The 19,354-nt window shown below is 26.9% G+C and overlaps 2 protein-coding genes across 4 annotated transcripts; one reads left to right on the forward strand and one right to left on the reverse strand.

The window, feature by feature from the left end:
- The first annotated feature begins 1,602 nt into the window (after positions 1–1,602).
- LOC127073070 (arylalkylamine N-acetyltransferase 1-like) lies at positions 1,603–17,520 on the forward strand. Of its 2 annotated transcripts, none has more exons than XM_051014104.1 (4): positions 1,603–1,751; positions 13,405–13,675; positions 16,654–16,870; positions 17,011–17,520. In XM_051014104.1, the coding sequence occupies exons 2-4, from the start codon at positions 13,429–13,431 to the stop codon at positions 17,207–17,209; spliced, it is 663 nt and encodes a 220-aa protein (XP_050870061.1). In that variant the 5' UTR covers positions 1,603–1,751; positions 13,405–13,428; the 3' UTR covers positions 17,210–17,520. The 2 variants fall into 2 exon arrangements, with proteins under 2 accessions (XP_050870061.1, XP_050870060.1); XM_051014103.1 differs by lacking the exon at positions 1,603–1,751 and adding an exon at positions 11,495–11,923.
- On the reverse strand, positions 7,329–19,315 carry LOC127073072 (dnaJ homolog subfamily C member 4-like). Of its 2 annotated transcripts, none has more exons than XM_051014110.1 (5): positions 19,027–19,315; positions 18,869–18,956; positions 18,573–18,754; positions 18,176–18,483; positions 7,329–8,308 (listed from the first exon to the last, which is right to left on the reverse strand). In XM_051014110.1, the coding sequence occupies exons 1-5, from the start codon at positions 19,092–19,094 to the stop codon at positions 8,247–8,249; spliced, it is 708 nt and encodes a 235-aa protein (XP_050870067.1). In that variant the 5' UTR covers positions 19,095–19,315; the 3' UTR covers positions 7,329–8,246. The 2 variants fall into 2 exon arrangements, with proteins under 2 accessions (XP_050870067.1, XP_050870068.1); XM_051014111.1 differs by lacking the exon at positions 7,329–8,308 and adding an exon at positions 17,680–17,863 and having other exon boundaries at positions 19,027–19,300.
- Between the last annotated feature and the right edge of the window lie 39 nt (positions 19,316–19,354).

A 19,354-nucleotide genomic window follows, 5' to 3' on the forward strand; every position in this document is an offset into this window, starting at 1 on the left:
TTTTTTTTTCTAAATCGATGTTAGCGATATTTCGTTGCACATTAATTTGTACATCATGAAATTTTTGTTTTTATTTCATAACATAAGATTTTAATGATTTTCGATATTAAACGAATCAACAATTTTTTGTTTGTATCTCTAAAGATTATCTAATATGACAATTATATCATTAGTTAAATTAATTATAATTTAATATAATCACTATTAAAGTATTTAAGTAATAGTCCTTAGATTATTATAATATAATTATTATTATATTATAAATATATTATAAGCATGGTATATATATATATATATATATATATATATATATATATATACTACGAACAATGGCAGGCAACCCGGAAATTCAAAATATTCTGAAACTTTGGATACAAGCAAAGTATGAAATTCGTAATACAATCCTACTTTTTGTTCATGCCGTAATTCGGTTTTAATGAATTAAATCACCCCATGAGAAAGAGATTTTTTATGAAATATCTCAAGAACGGTGAAAGATATCTGAAAAAAGTTTGAACAAAAGTTGCATCGTTTCATCATGCTTATAAAACATCGTAAACAAATTTTTTGTAAAGTTCATGATTTTCGAGTTATCTTCTCTCTATCATCTTTCTTTAAAAAAATATTTTTTAATATATACGTTGAAATATCTCTGGATACTCTCTTTTCATAAATGTCAATGACTTATCTGTTGAATTTTTTTTTAATTAAATAAACCAATTATTATCTAAAGTCCATTTTAGCAATTTCCTGTAATAAACGGATATCAACTCCAGGCCACCGTAGATAGCACGCTATCATCGCACCATCGATGATAACGTGCAATACAAAACATAGAACATAGAACACAGAACACGAAACACAGAACACGGAACAAGGAACAAGAAACAAGGAACACGGAAAGCAGATAATAGATCACCCAATCTATACATTTCTAATGTAATCGACATTACAATTTCCTCCTTTCTCTCTTGCATCGTACTTCACGTCGGTCGTATATTGACCTTGTCTTTCTCTCTCTCTTTCATTCGTTTGAAACCTTGTAGACTGTCTTATAAATAATATCTCCGGAAGTTAAAGTAGCCCAAACTTTCAGTAAGTCGACAAAGAACAATTATACAAAATTTCATTTTCAATTGAACAAAAATAGTAAGAGTTCTTGAGAAATTACAAACACGCACAGATGACATGATATAATAAAATATTATAAAGAGTAATATTATAAAGGGTTAAATAGAGAACAATTCGTTTTGTGAATAATATGTAACGACTAACAATAAAGAAATATTGCAAAGTCTGAATTAGATTGCTGATTCACAAATGTGCTCGCGTTTAGATTCAGATCCCACGTCACTAGCGACGAAAACGTACGAAGCCTATTATTAGTGGGAGATCACGCTTCCTAATTAGATTCAATAGAAAAATAAATGAAAGAGTAACCCTCTTTTCGTCATTTATATACATAGAGTTATATTATAGATATATACATAAGTATATATCTATATGTATATACTTAGATACACTCGACGAAGGGATATTACGCAGCCGGATGGTAATGACCCTCCCTACCGATACGATCTTCCTTCTTGTATTTGCAGTACGTAGCTAGCCATAGAGTAAAGGGGACACGATCGACGTAACGTGATTGAGAAACAACTGATAAATCGATCGTTTTCATTTTTTTCTCTATCTCTATTCCTCTATTTTGTTCTTTTACTCTCTGTGTTTATCAGTTCTCGATAGGAGTTTAGGTGAGTCTAATATCAACTGTACGTGAAAATTATTTTTTGATATATATACATTTAATAATCATACATTTAAATTATAAATTATAATATTACACATTTATATATATGTGTGTAAAAGTGAATTTTAACAATTTTAAATTAAAAAAAAAATTTTATTATATATATATATATATATATATATATATATATATATATATTATGTATATAATAAAGATATACAAGTTTTTTCTTTAATTTAAAATTATTAAGATAAACTTTTTAAGTAATTTATCTCTTTCTATATCTTTTTATATAAGCTCTCGATATCACGGGTGAGTAAATACATACAGATATATTATTACCTAATATTATACTCTATAATATATAATTGAAAGAACGTTCTTTATTTGTAAGTTTTAATTGTTATGATTTACTTTTTGGATATTCTATCTCTCTTTTTTTATCTATTTATATAACTTTATATATAATTTATATAAAGGTATAAGATAGTAAATCTTAAGTAACATATAAGTCATACTTGCAAAATATTATGTAATACATACTTCTAAGTGTCTCTTTTTTTTATTCTGAATTTTTTTTTATCCTGAATCATTTTTTAATAAGTTTGTCTCTTTTTCTTTCTTTAACTTTTAAAAAAAGTTCTACTTCTTTTCTCGTTCTTTCTCTCTTTTATACTCTTTTACTAGTTGAATAAAAAAAAAAAAAAAGAAAAGAAAACAAATATAAAATGATGATATCAAATAATCTCATGTCAAAATATGTTAAATTACGAAGTAAAAATGAATCACTTGTAACTAAAAACTAAATAATATTAGAAAAATAAAATATCTTATCATTTCATCAATGAAACATCTTATCGTAGTAGATAATATCGTTATTCTATTTCTGATCAAACGTTTGTTCCAAATAAGAACGAATAGGATCGGATAGAATGGAGTAGGATTTAATAGGATCAAATAAGATCGAATAATATCAAATATGGCCGAATAAGATCGAATCGAATTGGGTCGAATTGAATCGATTCGGGTCGAGTCTAAATTGTATGTTGGATTATGTCTAACATCTTCGTCACATACAAATATTATTTACTATATATATTAAATTATATATCTGCGCGTGTCTTTTAATTTAATTTTTATAATATCGCCTTTTTATAAGTTCATCTTTCTTTCTCTTTTTTTTTTTATTTCACAGTCGAGTATATAATATATACGTATATATATGTAGATACATAATATTAAATATATATGTAATTAAATATATAAGTCACCTGTACGTAGATATATATTTTAAAATGCATATTTACAAAACTGTCTTCTCGTTAATCATGAAATTACTGAAAAATCTTCAAACGATATCTTTGAATCGATCTTTAAATGCAAATCATATATGGGTATCTTATTGTGTTATCCGTTATTAAAATCACATTATCGTACTTTGCGATAAATTATCGTCATCGGTACATGGTATATTATCAAACGGTGATATCAGTAAACTGCATTGCGTGCTTTGTTTGTTCGACGATAAAAAAAAAAAAAAGAACTCGCGGATTTAAATAAAAATCGTGGATTTATTTACAAAAAAATTCGAATACTAATCCGATTGGCTCTTTCTAAAATTTCTTATTTTTTTTCATTAATTTTCTAATTTTATATTATAATTGATGATACAATTTTCTATAAAGAAGCCATTATTTTTCATACATTTTACAATAATTTCTGTGTCATTAATAGTAACTAAATAGAGAGAGAGAGAGAGAGAGAGAGAGAGAGAGAGAGAGAGAGAGAGAGAGAGAGAGAGAGCGAGAGAGAACGATAAATTGTATATCAAAGATATATGAAACTCAAACTTACGTAAATAGGTATAAATCAAACATGTTAAGATCGTTCAAATAATATTTATAACAAAGCATAATTATTATCTTACTGTTATCACAGCAGGTACATTAACATTCTACGAAAGCAGGTACATTAGCTTCTACGAAATCTATGAGCAATTTCTCGATTTAACCTTCTAAAAATATATTTATCTTTTGTGCTATATGCTATTACAAGTCATACTACTATAACTTATTTTTAGAATGGACATGGAGCTAAGAAATAATTTTATCAAGAGAAATTGAAACGAAACTTAAAAAATTAAAACATACGAATATGCGTTCTTTTCCTTTTTATGTTACATAAAGTTGTAGAAATTTAATAGATAAAAAAAAAACACACACGATATTAAATATAATAATAATATTTAGATAGAATTAATTTTACAATATAAACTAACAAATAATTTCTTTTAAAGAAGAAGAAAAAAATGAAAAATGAAGATCGATAAAAGAAAATTAAAGCAAATATGTAAGTACGTGACTTCAAAGTTATGTAAAAATATAATAAATATAAAAATATTCTTTAAGAAGAACAATTACGTTCCGTAGCGAGCAATTGTATACCGAAACACTTATAATTAGTTTAATTCGTAGTTCGATTATGAAAATGGTTCTTCCTGTTTTGCACGTGCCCGGTTTGTGAAATTTCTGCGGAGAAGAATAACGAGCACGTGGGTGCGCGCGTGCGAGCTCGTGCACTCCCACCCATTAGTTTTGTTCCATCAAATGTATGAACGACCATTGTCCACAACGATAACAGCATCGAATTATATTTGATTTTAACGCGGGATCAATTAGTTTTTTTTTCTTAGCCTTTTTTTTTGTTTCTTCTTTATATTCTCATTACCATCGATTATCGCATCCATTACATCAATAAAAATTTTAATCGTACGAGCCTTTAACCGTTACACCGTAAAATGTGTTAGTCGAGTTTATCGCTTATACCGGATAAGCGAAATTAAATGCATGTAAAACGATACAGGAGGCGTTAAGCTAACGAGCAATTAATCGTTAAAGAAAAAGAAAAAAAGATAAAATAAAGAAACAAACAAATAAAAAGTGGAAAAAAAGAAAAACGATCAATAGGGAATTGTTTAGAAAGACGGTGTGCGTTAAAGTGAATACTTTATGCTTTGAAACGAATAATTTGTGAATTAAAATAATGAACATTTTGAATTAAATGAATATATCCATTATAAATAAAAAATATTACAGTCAGCAATATTTCATATATAATAGGAATATTGAAAACATTAAGTTTATGTGCTCAATTATAAATGAATAATCATTTATTCTAATGTCGCTTCTTTTTTTTTTTTTGATATTGCTCAAACTCTGATGTAAACCTGACGTAATCCTGAGTTGTTAAAATTTTTTTAGATATCTTTAAAAGATGTTTCATTGCACATTTATTATTATTATTCTTTCTTAATGCAATAGTAATATTTTTATTGCAGATATACTTTGTAATATATATATATATATATATATATATATATATATATATATGTTATATAAGTACATATTTTATTTTCTATGTTACCAATAATTTACATTATTCTTAAAAAAAAAGAGCATGAACTCTAATCGTTACGTGATCCATATAAAGTATTATAAGGCAGCATTAGAAAGTATTCCTATCGAGTATCGAATCTTCATGTTTTATAAAAAATTATGATTTATTATTAATAAATTAATTAATACATTATATTTTATTATAAATAAATTTTATGAATATCGATAAGAAAAAGGATCGTTATTCAAGCATGAAGTAATTTATAAGAATAGATTTTTAAAATGTTTTTTATAAACATTTTGTAACGCTTTATATGGACCATTCTATACAATAAAATTTATCATTCAATAAATTATTTATCACTCGGAAAAAAACAAGTCTGCTTTGATATTCTTAGAATAACGTGTATAGTTTCAATATTCATAGAAAATTAATGATATTACAAATATGCATGAAAAAGAATTCTTAACGACTATCGAATTAATTTTTTTTTTCTTATTCTTTTTCTTTTCTTTAATAAGTTATACGATTTTTAAGTAAGCTTATATGTTTAATGTAAAATAATTGATAAAAAGTAAATTTGTAAAAAATTTATATTTAGTTTCGTAACATTTTAGGTGGATCACCCTTACAATGATATAATATTTATCATTTCAAGAAAAAACATAATTTGATTTTTCATATATTATATGATTTTTAAACAAATATTTTCAATAAATTATATGATTTTTAAACAGAGTTCATAAAGTTTGATAAACATCATTGGAACTTGAAATAATTTATAAAACTAAATATTAAGTTTATATTTACAAAACACTTTACAATGCTTCATCCTTCAAATGCGAATCATCCTATATATCGATTTATCATTCGAGAAAAAAAAAAGACAAATGTCTACAATATTCTCAGAAAACATACGTATAATTTGAATATTCTTAGAAAAATGTTTCGAACAAAATTACCTAGTTACGAGTAATAAAAATCTTATCAATCATGTCTATTTAAAGTCTATTTGTTTATACACTTTATTATTAACGTAAATTATAGATGCTATAAGATTAGCAGCTGTCCGGATAATTCTCGAATATTCTAAATTATAGAAATAATAATTATTATAATTTAGTAATTATATGAATAATCCACATCGTTACCCTTTTATTGAAACATAAGAAGTTGTAAAAAAAAGAAAAAAGAAAAAAAAAAGAAGAAGGAAAAAAAAAAGAAAAAAAGTATTCGATTTATCGATTGGTGTATATACGTAATTATATAAATTTAAAAAATGTTAAGGAGAAAAAAAGAAACAGTATTAGATTTATCGGAAGGCAAGAAGCGGAATATGAAAATTAAAGAGGTGTGTTTATACGTGACGTGTCGATGCGTTTCGAGATATATTATTAGGCGAGAACATGGAGGTACGTGCACTCCTTTAGATTCACATAGTCGTGTAGTAAAATGACGTGGAGATTATTAATGATTTCAAGGCATGGCATTGGGTTCAACGGTAATTAATACGTTTACATTGTATGTCAACTAATAGATTCATTACGTGCAACACGTTACGTTCGCGCGTTTCAAGGAGATCAGGATTACTTTGGACTTGTCATCTCTTGCTTCTTTCGTTTTATCTCGTCTCGTCTTCTTTTTATATCTTCCCTTTCGTCTCTTTTACACTCTTCTTTAGATGAGTTCACACCTTCAACGATTGATCGAATGCCAGATCGAGAAATAACTGATCGTATTATTATATAATCGATAAACATACATTCGAGATATAAATAGATCTAAATGAATAAACTTATAAATAGATAAAATATTTTACGGTTATTTTATACAGATAATTATGTTAATTAAATAGAAAATTATATAAATAAAATTGTGCAAAATTGATTTATAAAGTCCTAATATACATAATTAATAATATGCTAATATACATATATTAATTTTCTCTTATATTATATTATAGATTAATATAAATTAATCGTCTTATAATCAATCGTAATTGGTATAAATTAATATAAAATAATTATAATATGGCATTATAATTAGTTCTAATTAAACGTTATATACGTTAAATAATACGAAAAAAAAAAAGAGAGAAAAAAAGCATATTAATCTAGCTGTAATAGAAATATCATCGAATTATATCTGATTTATGCTTGTAATAAAAAAATAACGATTCGTGAGAAGCAAATAAGCACGATATGGAAAATTATAAGCAAGACGAAATAGCTAAAAGATTCTACGACTTACAGATAATAATCAATTTGAAGATAAAAAGTTAAATAAAACCAATTATACGATCGATCGTTGCCTCGGCGTCGTCCGAACATCAATTTATACATCGATTACCTTGTACGCTGTTGAAGAAAAAAAAAAAAAAAAAAAAAAGAAAAAGAAAAAAAAAGAACTAAAGGAGAAAAGAGGATTTGATCAAAACAGCGAGCCTCCGTCGCACCTTAATGAAAAACCGATACGATCGATAGAATCGATACGGCTTTCGATCGACACCTGTAATCTTCAATCGCGTTGAACGTCTCGAATGATTCGCGATACTGCTTGTTATTGTTCCTTTTGTCTTATTTTTTTCTTTTTCCTCTTTTATTATTATTTTCTTTTTTTCTTCTTTTTTTTTTTTTCTTTATTATTCGCGACATCGCAGACATCTGTCTGTTATATTCACCAGACTAATTTACGATTTAATATCTCTTCCGTTCTATTCCTCGGGATCTTACAATTAACTTTGTCGCATTATTACAATGTTACATATTCGTTTATTTGCAGTTGCATATGAAAAATTATGTACAAATAAGAATCAAGATCAACCATGCTGTTGAAGATAGCATCGACAGGATATATGCATATACATATATACGCGCATATATATATATATATATATGTCTTAGTCCAGAATTAATCTATGTGTAATATGTATATATACATATAGACATATAATATACCTTGTCGATATGTTTATACTCAATGTGATATATATTAGAAACAATGTGATATGTATGGATACATATATACCATATTAAGGATATAGATATATTTCTGTCTTTATTTCAACCAACAGGTTTCCACATTTTTTTTAAATCTCTCCAAGTTACCTCATGCGGCTCACGATATTACTCAACGTGAGCTTGCGATCCTGGTACGACCTGGAACCTAGGGTGGAAAAATAGAAAAGGATAAGAAAAAAAATCATTAGTATTATAGAATATGATTCTTTTTCTTAAAAAACTTGGTTTACCTATTTAATGAGTACGCGACCAATCTATTATTATATTTCTAAAAGATTTTGATTAATGTACATGAGATTATTCGTATCTTTATATCTTTGTGATACGGTTTACATAATGTTTATATAATGTACAGAACAAAAAAAGAAACTAATGATCTGTAACAAATCTTGTTAGAATTGCAAATAATTGTACAATACATTTATTTATTGATTTGATCAATTTGATCGTACATTATAATTCGGTACAAATGCGTACTTAAGAATTGTCAAAAAAGAATTAAAAACAAATATATATATATAAAGTTCCAACGAAATTCGATTTCACAAAATCGATTAACTTTTTATCCGTTGCATAAAAAATTGTTAATACGTAATCGTCGCCAAATCGTTTAGATCGAATCGATTTTGTTCGATGACCCTTTGTTCCAGTCAAAGAATAGAGCATGTACTTATTTGACCTTGGATCATGCGACTACTTGAGATCTTTGGCGTTGATCCAAAGAATGAGAGAAAAGAAACAATAGTTGTCGAGGTTAAAGGAGATTCACTCGCTACTGCATCCTGTTTGATCAGAAGATATAGATTAATGACAAAGTAAACGGATAATAATCCGTTGATCGTTTCATTTATCGAAGGTCGACGATTATCAGATCGATATGATCGATCCAATCGAATTCCGATCGAAGGATCCAACCTTTGACCTTCGTCAAGAAGGAAATAGAATCAATCCTTGCAAAGATCCTGATCTAAGAAATATTGTCTATAAAAAGATCTTATTAGTAAAGTCTTCGATTGATCTATATACTTTTCAATAAAACGTTACGTAATGTTAGATATTAGGTAAACGACCAACCATACGAGCAACAACCTTCCACCTTTAAATCCGGTTTAAACCTATGGCGCACCTTGCTCCACATAGATATACATATATTCACGCTTTCCTTTTGGCTAGAAGCCGAGAACAATAAACATTTAGTTCGAGGGTCCGGTTTGGATTCGAGGAAATCTTGAATTTCATTCGAATAATAATTTTGCTTAGTATTCTTCATGAAAAAAAATATTCTTTTCTTTTTGTTTATTTTAATAGCAATATAGAAGATATAATATATACCATGAATCTCAAACCATGGACTTTTATATAATTTAGATAAAAAAAGGAAAAAGGAAATAGTATACTTGGAACGAGTTTGTGGGATTTATTACTTTTTTTTTTTTTTGGTTAATTATATATTATTCTTATTACAAATATATACCAATTGATTCTTTATAAAAATATATCAATCGACTTTTATATAACTTTGATACAAAGATAATAAAAAATATATCTATCTATATGTATAACATATGTTTATGTAGAAATACTTAGTGAACTAAAAATTTATAGATTGACAAAAAAGTTGTCAGTGATATTAAAAATTAATAAAATTTTCTTCTTCTGAACATTTTAGACAATTTTTTGTCATATTACGGTAGTTAAAAGTTCTTAGGCTCGTAATTTTGCAGTTTGGAAAATAAAATTTGCTTAAAAAATGTCGAGAAAGAATAATCGATTTTTAAAATCATCTAGTCTTTAAGATCTTTTTAAATCACAATATTTTATAATTTACATTATATAAAACACTTATTTACTCATTATATATTTATAGATAATATACTAATGTACGAGTTAATATACTATTAGGGACGAGAGGAAATAGTTAGCAGAATTTGTTATCTTTCAAAATTCAAAAACACGATCTACGCTCAACAAAGTTGTTTGATCTCCGATCGTTTGTATAAACCATTGAAAATAGAATATCTCATTTTTTATCAATATCAAAGATTATTCAAGATCAAAGCTTTTACGAGATCAGTTATATCTCCACCATTGAAAATAATTCCTCTTACGTGAACGTAAAGGTTGTATGATAGATTTCAAACGGATACGCCCATCAAAGACAATCTTTTTCAAGGTATACATAATGTATGTATGTACTATTGCCATGAAATCCATGGCAATATTAAAATTGCTAGATGATTAGCAATTTTTCATTATTATTTTTGCATACTCATCGCATGTGATGTAAATGTAACGAATGAGTCTTTGTTGAGTCACGAATGAAATTCTTTGAACGATCCCGAACAATCTTACGAATGTATGTATGTACATATTTGATTTATTACTATACTTCAATCTTATATACCTATGATTTTTATAAGCCTAATTAAAATATAAAACTCTTGTTAGATCATTAATTTATAATAGTCGATATTGAAATATTGCAAAGGATATCTCCTTGCTTTAATGTAAATTTCTGCAATGATCGTCTCTCTTTTAAAGTGTACAAAACGATCGATATATACAAAGCTACATACGTAAGTACGAATAAATTGATATGTACACATATATACACGTACATTATGCTTAGATAAACATAAGTGTATGTACATAATATATATGTACATAAAGCGCATATACATATATACATTATACGTACGTACACATATGTACAGAACATTTATATATACATATATATATATTCCTATACATAAATACATTTACATTTACACTAACACCATAAATACCTAAAGATATATATACACTTGAATTTATACTTACGATCCGATCATACATACGTATGTATCTATCTATGTGTGTATAGATTAAGTACACAGGTACAATCGTAGGCGCGTCTAATGGCCTTTAAACTTAAAATGAAGTAAGTTAGAATCTTGAGAATATATCGTCATGAAAAAATACTTTAAGACATTGTAACCTCGACCTCGAAATAAGCTTCCTACAGACGCACCCACTTTATCGCAAACTCCTTTAAAACGTAAAATTGTTTTAATCTGGTCTTCGTCCATCGACCGATAATTTTAGCATTCTTTCGTTCAATATTTGATCTATCTATTTATCTACCGTATTTACCGTATCTACTGTATCCATATAAACATCTTCACATATCATAATGCAAATGACATTGGCACGGATCTCGATCGACTATCCTAAACTGCATTCATATTTCCGTATCTGTCCCTGAACCTGTAAGAACAGCTTGTGTGCCATTCGTTACCGAGCGTCTATATAAGAACGGAGGACGTCCTATCGCAAAGCGCAGTGTTAGATTACCACCTCGACGTTGTCGACGCAATACAACGAGCATATCGAGTCGTTGATTCAACCACGAAAGAAAGACTTCTACCATTCGTTTATTTCGTTTATTTCGTTTCTAGCTTCTATCTAGCTAATTAGTTTCTCACGAAAATACAATATACTTGCATATTATATTACCTTATATAAATACACACACACACACATATGTGTATGTATGTATGTATATATATATATATACATATAAATAAATAAATAAATAAATTCACTGTTTATTTACGGATTTGTTCGGTGATCGATAATAAAGAGAATTAAAAGTTCATCAATCATGGAGACCATTTTGGCGAACAAGTTGTCTTCTACCACTCGAATTGGTGACTCTAACATCGAGCAGAAGGGCAAAACAAATTTTGCTAAAGATACTAAGAAAATGACGAGATACACGGTAAGGTGATACAAAACGTTTATACTTAGAGTTATTCGATTTCCTTTTATATAAAATCTTTGACTAGTTATGGAAGAGAAAGGTGAAACGATGATAATGATTCGTATTGAATATGTTGATATATTGATACACACATATAGCGTGTATACCGATAATGATTAATCCATCTAATCCGTCTTTAAAAAAGATTCGATCGAACATTCTTATCAAACGAATTTTATTGAAAATGATTATTATTGGTAATCGATTACGGCATCGAGCAGAACACGTAATCATTTATCTCATCTTAATTTTCCTCCTCGAATCCAATTTAGTAGTCAATTGTGTATTTAGTAACGAACCATGAGTACCATTTTCTTTCTTATCAAGTATCAATAATTACGTATAATTTTTTAAAGCGATTGTTTTTTCAAGGGCATACATTAATGACATAATAATAATTGTTAGTTTCCTCGACGTCGAAGAAACGCCATTTGGTATTTTTAAAAAGTATGTTTAAGTGTATGTAATAGTTTAAACGATCAAACAGAATGATTTAAAATAGAAACGTAAAAATAAACAGATAGTTAAATAAATAGTTAGATAGATAGATAAAATGATACGAGAAATAAAACAAGTTTCTTTATAAAGATGATAAATGCTAGGAAATACATTTTAACATTGTTTACAATCTCTTGACGAAACATTAATAAAAGAAAAATTAGACTCAATGATGATCTAGTTTTATCTAAACGCCGTTGACCGGGCAACGAGCGACCTAGAGATAAAGAGTCGAATGAGAAACAAAGAGAAATACGCTAACGAAACGATCGTGCTAATTTCACGATATAAACTGTCGCGTGTGAAAACACGCTAATTGTATTCTCCGAGCAAAAACAAGCTAAAAAGATGACGAAGACGATGACTCTTGCGCTTATTTGCGAAAGAATTACATTTATACGAATGCACATGTGATATATTCTTATGTATATGCATATACACATATACATATAAATATGTGTGTGTGTGTGTGTATTGGATTGGCCAATAAGTAATGTGCTGGAATATTCAGTAAGAAGTTATTCAGTGTTATTTATTTATTTAAATATAAGATGTTAAACATTCCGACATTAATTTCTTAACCAATCCAAATTATAGTATATATGTATTTTTTTTTTCATTTTTAATATTATTTCGTATTTTATATTATTATATTATATTATTACATATTATTGTATCTTATTATTAATATTTCTATTTATATCTAAATATATAAGCAATATATATATTATACTATATTATATTAAAAATATATTACATTATTTATTTAGATATAAACTACCAAAAAAATTGATAATTATTGGTCAATCCGATATATGCAAATATAGAATTGGAAAAAAAAAAAAGAAAAAAATATTATCATCCGTATCGTGAAACGAAACGTTTATCTTTTATCCGCAAAAGTATGAATACAGAAACGATCTTTTTATTATTGTTTTCAGTTGGCGGATTCCGCCGATTCCGTGATGAACACCGCTATGGATTATCACATTGAAATTATAACGAGGGACGACAAGCACAGGGTATTGAAATTCCTCAGAAGGTTCTTCTTCCGAGACGAACCTCTTAATCACAATATCGCTCTTATACCGGAAGGAGAAGATAGTACTTGTCTCGAATTGGAAGATTATTGTAGTAAATCTTCTCTTGAAAACAATCTAAGTTTTATGGCTGTATCATCAACCGGTGCCATCATTGGCGTTTTATTAAATGGTGAGTTTATTATATGAGCTTGTCCCTCGGATTATCATAATATGTACACACACATAGGCGCATATATATATATATATGAACAAACATATAATATATAAGACAGAAAGAGAGATACATATATGTATTATGTAAACTAAGATCATGTAACAGAGTTAACCAATAGGAAGATAATAACGAGTCTAAAAAACATATTATTGAAATATAACAGATCATATAACGCGCTACTAAATGTAGGCAACTCAAAGATTATTTCTCCATATATTCAATGACATAAAGATTATCAAATCGCTCTTATATATAATTAAAATTTTTAACGGAACATTAGTTTAATAATAAGGAATCAGCAACGAGTCTAAATGACCACAAAAAATCGTATAATGAAGGCATGTTACATCGCATAACATGTTATTATTAAATGTATATATGTAACTTTCAAAGCTAACTGATAACTGCCTATCGCATTTCTTTCACCTCAGATTCATTTTATAGCACAGAAATTAGCTGATTTTTTTTTATACGCGATTAAAATTTTTAACGGGACATTAGTTTACTAACTGGAACTAAGTTAATAGAAAGATAATTTATATTTTAATTATAAGTAATAATAAGAATGAGTTTAAATAATACATCAACATAACGAACATACATAACGAAGGTATACTAAATCGCATAGTACGCTATTCTTAATTGATTCGTATACGTATAATATATAATAAATGAAACATCGATTAGAAAATTATTTTGATATATCTACTAGCGAAATTTTTAACGAAACTGAATTTATTAAATAGAATGACAGGAATATATAAAAAATATATAAAACATTTCTATACGTTTATTAAACATCACATCCATCAATAAATCATTTTTATATATGATTAAAATTTTTAATGGAGTATTAGTTTAGTTATTGTTAATAGGAAGATAGAAAGTCTAAACAATAAATAAAGTATAATAGTACATATTCAGCAATATACTGATTAGCAAATCATTCTGATATATCAAAGATGGCCGAACTTAACAATGTTGAAAAACCATTTGGAAATGTTTACATAAATATATCTTCTGAATAAAAGATGCGAAAATAGAAAAAATTTGATTAGGAAGAAATTTTTATTATTTTTCTAATATTTTTATTAAAAATATCATTATCCAATTGTTAGAATAATTATTATATCTTATAAATTCTTATCTCTCTCTCTTTTAAATAATTTTAATATTTCTATTTTTCTTTGTTTTTTTTTATGCAATTCATTGTAAAAATTTAACATTCAGATAAGCAAAACTTGCTTTCGCATATTAATTCTACAGTTTTTTATTCTAGTTAGAAGAAAAAATTATGAAATAAAAAAATTTACAAAAAAGAATTTTTATATATCTTTTATTTTTTTTGTAAACCAAAGAGAAAATTCAGAAAACAATTGGATCATTAAACTGAGAGCCGCAGTTTAGCCGTCTGCGTTATGTACAATTAGAATCTTTAACGTAAAACAATAAAAAATAAATAAAATATAACAAAGATATGTGTATTAGATCGCATAATATATAATACTATTAAAAACTGATTCTTATATACATTAAATAACACACCGATTAACAAATTATTCTTATGTACAAAAAAAAAATAAGATATAACTAATTAATAAGAATATAAGAATGGATCTAAACAATAAATTTTGAAAAATAAATTGAGTAAATTAATTGAAATAATTAAAAATTAATTTGAATAAATTACTTTAAAAAAATTAAATAAATTAAAAATGTAGATATGAAACACGTTTGACTAGTAGAACATTCTATGCAGTATGATTTTCGACAGAATATAATTAATATAGGAATATAGGAACAAATATAAACAAAAAAATTTGTTTAAAAGTGACAAATAAAATATAATCAAGATAAGATCCCATAATATATCATTAGACATATGCCATTCAAAGTTAATTCCTATATACATTCAATAACAGACCGATTAGCAAATCATTCTAATACACGATTAGAATCTTCAACGTCACAAACGTCGAAGATAATGACACGAGATGTACGGCATTGAAAATAACGATTACCGTCCACTTCTAATACAATGAGATTGTAATACAGTTAAGCATCAGCGCTAAACGTTCCTTGCCATTTTTGAGATCAATATGCGTTTATTCTTTAGTATAGATTCGCGTGTTCAAGACTCGATGACTAATTAACGATCGCTCTTATCTTGATGCACGAATAATGGCCGTTCACATACACACAAACGCACAAATACACACACACATACACTTATGCACATATACTACGAATGTTACTTATCGAGAAATACTCCATTATTTATAAATATTTAAATGAGTGTCGATAAAAGGGAAGAGAATGAAAAAAAAAAGAGAAAAATGGAAAAAGAAAAAATGTGTTTCAATGTTGCGGCGGAGGTGCCGTGAATAACGATACATTTTATCGTGGAGAAGGGATCTCTTAAACCGTTATCTTATATCCAACCTGTCGTATTTCTTTATGTCCGTTAACATATTAGCTCTTACAATATAAACGCTAAGAGGATAAAGTTAATCACTGAAAGCAACTCTGACAAATGCGTCGCATCAAAATCTGATGTTATTATCTTCTTCGTGTTGTGTGTGTTTGTATATAGAGTGTTTCAAAAGCCATGGTTTAAACAGCTGTTTTTACTGAAAATTATCTCCCATATCATCTCATTCTGTTTGATCCATGACTTTTGGAAGATCGTACGTTTATGAATATTATTTATTATATATATTATTATATATTATTTATTTATTTATTCGTGTATATATTGCACATATATCATAAATAACATAATAGTATCATATTTATTATATATATACACAGACACACACACACATACACACAAATACACGCACGCACGTGTAACAAACAGAGTGTACAAAGAAATAAAAGATAAAGTTATCTATCAATTGTCAGAAAAACTTAATGCGTTTTACTTTTTACAGGAAAAGCAGAGCCCTGCGAGGAAGACGAACCAGAGTACATAGAAAACTGCGAAAATCTTAAATTCAGAAAAATATTAAGGTTTTTGCATTACGTGGATAAGAAAGTCAACGCCGATGGAAGATTTCGAGATCAAAATGTATTAGAAATAAGAATAATCTCTGTTGACACTAATTGGAGAGGCAAAGGTATTGCCAAAGCTCTTATTGAAAAAACAACGTGAGTATATAATTAATATAATTAAAATAAATTAAATTAATTAAAAATAAATTAGACATATATAGAAATCTTCTAATAATTTTTTTCTCTTGCTATTATTAAATTAAATTTTTTCTGTTCTTTTTTTTTTTATTTTTCAGAGAGATCGCTAGAGAACACGGTTTTCATGTAATGCGAGCTGATTGCACGTCCATGTTTTCTGGAAAATTATGCGAACGACTTGGTTTCGAAGAAATATATCAATTAAAATATTCCGATTATGTCGACGAAAATGGAAAACCTATTTTCACACCTGCTCTTCCACATACGGCTGCTACCTCGTATATCAAAAGATTATAAAATAATTTTTGCGATCGAAAATTATGAAAAGAATAACTAATCTAACGTTAAGTAAGAAAAAAAAAAGAAAGCAACAATTGAGAGAGAAAAAGATACGTCTTTGGATCTTTTAGGTCCAAGCTAAAAGTGTAAATATAAATTTAATATGATTTTGTCAAATCATTGTATAATAATTCTTACTGTAAAAAAGAAAATTCGTTTTTTGGCGAACGTTTAGTTAAATTATATAAAATATTCTCACATTTATATGCATTTTAATCTGTACAGTAACGAAATCATAGTTGAAATCTATTAAAATTTATGAATTTTCATTTCTTTTACTTTTATTTAACGACAAAAATACTTTTCATTATTAGTTGTATATGTTTATCTATACAAGACGATTATTTTGAAAAAATAAATTTTCTTAAAAAGATGCTTACTTTTTCTTCCTTGTCTTGGTTACGTATAAATATACATTTGTAGACTCATTAGTTCATAAACACTTTTATGTATTCATGAATCGTGCTATGTATACTACATATATTAAATATCATGCATTATAATTTATATTTATCACATATTAAGCAATACGAATGTATTTCTTAAACTATATATATTTGTACGATCAACTTTTGTAATGATTCTTTCTAAAATAATATGTTTACTTTTCATCTGAAAAAAATATTACTTGTACAAATTTTATTTTGTACGTAAGTATCTAGAAAAAACAGAGTGAATCAAATAATATGATTAACCAGATCAAATAATATGGAAACCGATTATTTTTAATTATTTTTTTTTAAATTTGTTCTTACAAAAATATATCAGTTGTTCCTTTTAATTCTTAAAATTTTTAATTCTTTCAATATAAATATGATTAGTAGCATATTTTGAAGAAATATTTGAAGGAATATTAAATAAATCATGGTAATCAAATTATATGTTTCATCCTGTATAATAAATTTTGCAAAAGGTTATATTTACCTTCAAATTCTTTTCTATTTTGCTTTTCCTCGTGTATTTTTATTCTTTCTTTCACAACATCCATCTGTTGATCAAATGTAAGTTTTCTTGTCCTTTCTCGCATTACATTATATTCATTTTGATATTTCGTTTGCAGCAGATTAACTCTGCCTAATAATCCTTGTTGCACAATTATTAATTGAAAAATTATTAAAAAAGTTCCAAATATAATAAATGCTAACAACTCTGTATTTTTCTTCTTTTGTCCTTTTTCATCGTAATTTGGTTGCCAGTTTCCTCTTGCCATATGCTCTTCCCATTCTCTACGGCTAATAGATAAACAGACAGACAAATATATAGTATTTTTTTCTAAAAATTAAAACAATACAATATTAATGTTTTCTATCAATTGACATACGATCTATAAACTTGATAATAGTCTGGTCTTGGACTAGGTTCAGAAGAAAATGACGAATGAGTATTATATTTTAAACTCATGTCATATTGCTTCCTGGTATGTTCCTTGCTAAGAACGTTGTAAGCTTCTTGCAGTGCTACAAATTTATCATGTCCCTCTTTTCCAATGATATCAGGATGAAACTAAAGAAAACAACTATATCAACTCTTTTATAACATAGTATTCATTCCACTAAATGTTCTTTTAACACATATTTGACATGTCACTTTCTTGATCAAAAGAAAGAAATAATATACTTTTTTCGATAACGCAATAAAGGATCTTCTTATTTCCTTTTGCGAGCAATCTGGTGAAACTTCTAATATCTCATAGTAATTGTGGTATCTATAAAAAATATTTTTTACATTACAAAATATTACTTTTTACAATAAATTATTATTTGTCAGATTCTAACCTTTGAGTTCCATAACCTCGAAAAATTACTGAAAACAGTTCTAGTTTATTAATACGAGAAATTTGCATTGTTGGTATGAAAAAAAATAATTTAAAATCCCGATCGAATCGTTATGTCAAATATATACGGCCATTTATTAATTACGACTTAAGTCAAATTTTATGATATAACTTCATACACTTTAAAATAATCATAATACGTATTCAGAATATGACCGGTACGCTACCTGATGTCTGTTTGTAGAACTTACTTTTGCGTCACATTCGACTTAATTGAAAAATAATGTATTATTGACACTGACAAGATTAGAAAGAGAAACTATGTGTTA

The sequence above is a fragment of the Vespula vulgaris genome, chromosome 2 (assembly GCF_905475345.1).
Source record: "Vespula vulgaris chromosome 2, iyVesVulg1.1, whole genome shotgun sequence".
Classification (NCBI taxonomy): Eukaryota; Metazoa; Arthropoda; class Insecta; order Hymenoptera; family Vespidae; genus Vespula; species Vespula vulgaris.